Raw genomic sequence first — 6,588 nt, 5'->3', positions numbered from 1 at the left:
GTCAAGCTTTTTAAAAGTTCACCACATCCAAGGAATCAATCCCTTCATAACATATCATTTCCTGTCCTGGAAATTCTTGACCACCTGCATGAAGTAACGAAGTTGCTGCATCATCTCTTCCCCCTATAAGTCTTTGGCTGCCTCCCCAAAATTAATGTAAAAGAAATTAGGGAAGGCATATGGAGCATTGCGTTTGGAATTCTAATCGTAACAATTCTGTTCCACACATGCGACCAGGAAGGAAAAGTGGGGAGACTCAAATGGAAGAACCACAGATGGATGCAGTACTGAGTTTCTTCATGCAATTTCTTTCTAGCATTTCTTTGGGTTGGAAAAATAAATAAAGAGAGCAATCATAGAGCGTGCCCATTGCATCCTGCTTCACTGCTGATAAATCCAGAAATAAACATGAGACATTCTCCACTTCCTTACTTATATCCAGTCCGGAAGATGGCATTGGCAGCCAGCCTTCTCCTTAGAGACACTCTCTGTTTATGAAATCAGGTAAGTTTCTCTCTTTTGGGCAGAACGTCAATCCCACTGGTAACTGTTGTGGTTACCAACTTGACTTTTATTTTTGAACCATCCTGTGGAAGTCCCTGATAACAAGAAATCCTTCAAACCAGGATTGGCTGCAAAACTGCAAAAAATATAAATGGATTACCAAAATGCCCAAAGGGAGGAGAATCTAGCAGTACATTTCATGCCTTTCTGGCTGGAAATTGTTTCATCAGTTTTTCTCTTTTTTTGTAGAATTACATTTGCTTACATTCAATAACTGGACTATTAATGCAGTCCAATTCCAGTGACTTAAAAATACTCTGAAGAGGAATAATATAATTTGCAAGTCATTAGTCTACATTTGCAATGATCTGTTACGTTTTTGGTGTCCAAGCGCATCATTTTTCTGCGTGAAAATGAAATTAACACAATTATTTATAGAATGGGTCTTATTTCAAACTCAATTTCTTAAAATGTCAGCTAAGCAGCAGTTCACTGGTTTTTGCCACAAACCAAGATCTACTGGTTTTTGGGGGGTGGGAAGGATCCTTCAAAGCCTGAATTAGATAGAATAGTGGAAAGAAATCTATTTTCTATCTTGGGGCATCTTCACTCATAACATTTTCTACTTTGTAAAACAGTCATTATTGAAAACAGGAAGGAAGATTATGCAAAGGATATGAATAATAAGCAATGAATGTACCATCTTTTGACCTCCGAAATAAACACTTGGCCTTATTTTTGGGGAGGTCTTATTATTTTTGAGGTGTAGGAGGCGGTGAGCATGGTCTCCTCATGGCTGCTGCTGTGTTGTAATATTTTTGGGCGGTCTTATTTTCAGGGGAGGGATTATTTTAGTGCATGCACTCAAAAGACCAATTGGGCTTATTATCCGAGGAGGTCCTATTTTCAGAAAAACAGGGTAGTAAGATCACTAAATCATTGTATTATCAACTCTTTTTGTGGTATTTTTAAACTGGCATCAGGTTGTGGAACTTGCAGATCCACATTATTCTAGCAAGGCTGGACAGAATGAATGAAAGTGCAGCCAAAAACCGTGGCAAGGACCACAGAACCAGTGAGTACACTGGCTTTTCAGAACTTTTCCAGACAAGAAGAGAAGGGGAATGGTCCATATACATGACACCAAAGTACAGTGGTTTTTCTGTGGGTTTGAGTGCCAGGAGATTATGCAATCAACCACATTGCTTGCAACCATGGCAGAGTTTTTTTTAAAGACACTAAATCTTCTAAAGCTTCACTTTCTGATCACTTTTGGAAATTGCCTATCACCATCTTAAAACTATTAGAGACCTTTGGAACAAGAAGTTTGAAAAACCATGGGTGAGTTTAGCTTCAACTCTGAACAAAGGAAAATTAATTACTGAATTAAGTTAAACTGAAGAACTTAAAGAATTTGAAGTAAACAACAACAAGCTATGATTTTGAACTAAGAAAATTGCAAATGAATTAAGGGTCCAGTTAAATTTGGAATATTTTACAATAAGATTTTGGAATAAACTATAAAAAATGAATGCTTCTTGTGGTAACAAGAGTTATTTTGGCTATCCTGGCTCATAACAAATGAATTTATTATTTTAGAAACTGGGAATACTAAAGAGAATACTAACTATTCTAAGCAAAAGCAAAAAAATACAAATCAGCTTTTCATATTGGTTAAAGTGGGATTTACAAAATTATCCAAAATGTTATTACATTGGAAATATAAGAGAAACCAACTTAAGGTTTACAAAATTAAAGGGGAAGTACCAATGACAAACCAAAAGAATCACCTGGAAATGTTTTCTGATTGGATCTACAAAAAAGTCTTGATATGGCAGAATATACACCTGCAGAATCAGTGGTTAGGAGTTTCGGCAGCACAGATGTTTCAAGGAGGCAAGTAAATTTAATCAGAAAGAGGCTGAAATTAAGATACTGCACAGTCCCAAGCTAAATGAGGAAATGAAGAAGAAGTTCAGGGAAGCCACACCCTAGAATCTCTTAGGATATACAACACCTTGGCCAGGACCACCACCAATCCAGTGTGCTATAAATTGGGCTACACAAACAAATGAAGCCCCATCTGTGCAACTCCACACTCCCTGGTCCATGGAAAAAACTCTCTCCATGGAACCGGCCCCTGGAACCAAAAAGGTTGGGGGTTGCTGGGTTAGAAGGTTATAGCTTTATTCATAAAGAGCAAGGACATTTGAGCTTGGGCCTTACACTTATTAAATCCTTGAAGAAGTCGATGCAGTGAGATAAAGAATTGTATAGAAATCAAATTCCATAACAATATTAGTCTTATGAAAAGAAGGACTAGGAGTGACATGATAGCAGGGTTCCAATATCTCAGGAGCTGCCACAAAGAAGAGGGAGTCAAGTTATTCTCCAAAGCACCTGAGGGTAGAACAAGAAGCAACGGGTGGAAAATAATCAAGGAGAGAAGCAACTTAGAACTAAGGAGAAATTTCCTGACAGTTAGAAAAATTAATCAGTGGAACAACTTGCCTCCAGAAGTTGTAAATGCTCCAACACTGGAAGTTTTTAAGATGTTGGATAACCATTTTCTGAAGTGGTGTAGGGTTTCCTGCCTAAGCAGGGGGGTTGGATTAAAAGACCTTCAAGGTCCCTTCCAACTCATTCTATTCTATTCTATTTTCTATTCTATTCTTAATGAGTCCGCCTATGGAATGAACTACAATTTAGGACAGTTAGAAATAGGGAATTTGAAAAGAAAAGAAAGTTGATTTTTTTTTATCAAGGTTAAAATAATATATTTATTTGCGAAGTCCTGGCAACCCTTTATGGTCTTTCTGCTGATGCTGGGATTAAAAAATTGATATTTTATGGATTTGCTTATAGCTAAAGATTGGAATAAGGGAAGAGAGATAGTTTTATAACCTTAATGGGGAAAGAGTTACTAAATGTCTGCATACACATAATGAAAGTTGGAAGTCTCTTCTTTATATATTTCTTTTCTTTTTCTTTACCATATTCTTTTTATTGCATTTTACTATATATTTTTATTTCTATTTTTTAAAGTTTAATTTATATTCATTTTTACTATTGTAATTAAAACCATTAATAAAAAAAATATGTATAAAGATCATAGCTCAATGAGAGAGCACATACTCTGAATGTAGAAAAGCCTAGATTCTAATCCTGGCATCTAAGAACATGACTTTTTTCTTGTTTTTAACATGTTGGAAAAAGCTTTTTTTGTTATTTGCCTAATCCCCATTTACTAACATATTGATGATGACCATTCCCATGGGTAAAAAAAAATACTAAACTCTCGTTATAGTATTGAAAAGGAATTCTACCTGTGTAACTAGGGCTTCTGCTAGAAGTTACAAAGGAAACTGAATTAAATGGGCAAATTATCAAATTAAGGCTTCTTCATTTATGTCTAACTGTTCAGTTCCTCTGACACCAGGCACATAACTTTATTGTAATGTTGATATAAGGGAGGTTCTGGTTGCTGGAAGCACCTTGGAGCCCCTTGACCTTTGCATTAAAATATAAATATGGAATGGGAAAATCTGTCCTATTCCTGCTACAATGATCCCTAGGGATCAAGCATAAGATGGGAGGAATAAGTTCAGGGAATTTTGAACTGAAATGGGCAGAAGGAGTTCAAACACAACCCAGCAATCTAGAATATCAGAATACCGGAAAAAGGAAATACAGCATGTTCCAGTGAAATGGATTTCCATACAATGTTACCAAAAAGTGCCTGACCATTCAACCCACTATAGTACAACCAATCCAAGCTATGAAAAGGACAACACTACCATGCATCAAAAACATCTCAGAAACAACCAACAGACCATTGTAAACACATGACATTACTGTAGCATACAAACTAATCAAAGCCCTCCAAAACATCTTAAGTAAATTAAAAATAAACCAGAGTCCCAAGAAAAGAAAACAGAAGTTATCTACAATGTACAGTATAAGAACAACAACAAAGATAGGCAGGCGGGCAGACGACTAGTGAAGTGCACTCATGACCACCAACCAGCGGTTAGAAGACATGATGAAAAACTCCTTGATTTCACAACACATGAAACTATAGTTTACACGCCATTCAAAAGGCACAATAAACAAATAAGAAAGAAGCAAAAAGGAGGGGGGAAAGCACATCCAGGCTTGCAAAATTCTGTTACTATAGCTTTATATAAAACTAGTACAGACCTACATGACATTGGATACCTAGTATGATCTACCTGAAGAGCTGCCATGAACAAAGGACATAGTCACTGATATTTGCCTTAGCACATTCTGGAATCTGCAAGCTGCTATGTTATGCTGTTCTACCCTTTTTGACTCCTTATTTGTGACTTGATCCAAAATTTGCTTCCTTCTGGTGAGTAAGATTCCTTTGACTCTGAGTTTCTTTCTAGGGTGTATGAGATGATCTAGAAGGCTCTAGCCCAGCCATGATACTTTGGTTCTACTAATATCATTGTATTATTGAGCGAGAATATCCTAGGTCAAGGGTGTCAAACTCAATTTCATTGAGGGCCACATCAGGGTTGTGTTTGACCTTGGGGGGCTATGGCGGGCATGGTCAAGGTGGGCGTGGCCAGATTGATGTCACTTGTGTCAGGGTTGCTTATGGTGGTCCAAGTTCTCTGCCAGCAAAAATGGGCTCCTGATCTCCGTTTTCGGTGGGGGTGGCCTGCAACCCTCTGCCAGCGAAAACGGAGCTTGGGAGTGCCATGTGCAGCCTTCATGAGCTCCATTTTTGGCTGTGACAGTCTCCTGCAACCTTCTGCCAGCTAAAATGGAGCTCGGGAGGGCCTGTTTTTGCTGTCAAAGGGACCGTGGGCCAGTCCTTCACTGTTTCCAGGATGGCCCCGCAGGCCAGTTCTAAGCACCCTGTAGGTTGGATCCAGCCTGCAGGCCTTGAGTTTGACACCCTTGTCCTAGGTAATGGATCTGGAAAGAATTTTCTGCATTCTCAGAAATGTGTGTTCATTTTAATTTTAATTATTTATTGAATTTGTTTGCGGCACATCTCATTATAAGACAATTTTATTTTCTGCATGTTTTTCCCAGTTACTGCCATTTCTTGAAGTGATGGACATAATTTAACCAAATTCCCTATTAGAAACTGTTTCTTTTTGTTCCTGTAAACTTATCCTTGTATCACTAAATGTCTATGGAGATTCTCAGTCATCCAGGTCATGGTTGTCCCAAAGGTGCTTTTTCAATATGATACGGAGAAACCTCCAGTGGCCTTAACAACTCAGTAAAAGAATGCAAATGACCAGCTGTCTGCAAGGAGTATAAATCCTTCCATTCCCCACCGCTTTCGCCTCCTCACCATCAAAATGACAAGGAAGAGAAGAAACAACGGCCGTGCTAAGAAGGGTCAAGGACATGTCCAGCCTATACGCTGTACCAACTGTGCTCGTTGTGTCCCCAAGGATAAAGCTATTAAGAAGTTTGTCATCCGAAATATTGTAGAAGCAGCTGCAGTCAGAGATATCTCTGAAGCGAGTGTCTTTGAGTCCTACGTGCTACCCAAACTCTATGTGAAGCTTCACTATTGGGTTAGCTGTGCTATCCACAGCAAGGTGGTGAGGAACCGATCCCGTGAGGCCTGGAAGGACCACACTCCTCCTCCCCGGTTCAGGCCAGCAGGCGCTGCACCGAGACCACCCCCTAAGCCTATGTAAGGAGATGTTTTAAAAGATGTCAATTCCAAATATTGAGTCAATAAATACATTCCATTCCCCACCATCCAGCCAGAGCTGAAGAAGCTTCTTGGATGAGAAGTGAATCGTCTTCAAAGAAAAACCAGAAAGTCCAGTTGCATCTTGAAAAAGCACCCTTGGGTCATGATTGATGATACTACAGTATCTAGTAAGCTTGTCTTCTGTTGAGCTCTTTTCCAATTGGCTTTCATTTGATAATACAGTAGGATATTCTCCTATGACTTTCAGCTTCTCAACACTAACTCCCTCTGGAAGCTATTAAGCTGGTATTCATCATCATTTTTTGCAAAATCCATAAGCACATGATGCACTGAATACTGTAAAGAAATCCTTCATTTCTATCTCTGTTGCATCT

At 38.7% G+C, this 6,588-nt stretch overlaps 1 protein-coding gene across 1 annotated transcript; it reads left to right on the top strand.

Annotated features, from left to right (window-relative positions):
* Positions 1-5,836: 5,836 nt before the first annotated feature.
* LOC116513635 (40S ribosomal protein S26-like) lies at positions 5,837-6,239 on the top strand. Its single transcript, XM_032224798.1, has one exon. The coding sequence runs from the start codon at positions 5,847-5,849 to the stop codon at positions 6,192-6,194; it is 348 nt and encodes a 115-aa protein (XP_032080689.1). The 5' UTR covers positions 5,837-5,846; the 3' UTR covers positions 6,195-6,239.
* The last annotated feature ends 349 nt before the right edge of the window (positions 6,240-6,588 follow it).

Source organism: Thamnophis elegans, chromosome 1 (assembly GCF_009769535.1).
Source record: "Thamnophis elegans isolate rThaEle1 chromosome 1, rThaEle1.pri, whole genome shotgun sequence".
Lineage (NCBI taxonomy): Eukaryota > Metazoa > Chordata > Lepidosauria > Squamata > Colubridae > Thamnophis > Thamnophis elegans.
Note: the sequence above shows the minus strand (reverse complement) of the source record. Positions and strands in the feature narration are given on the sequence as shown.

Coding starts and splice junctions, on each gene's coding strand:
- LOC116513635 (XM_032224798.1), top strand. CDS start 5,847: ATGACAAGGAAGAGAAGAAACAACGGCCGTGCTAAGAAGGGTCAAGGA.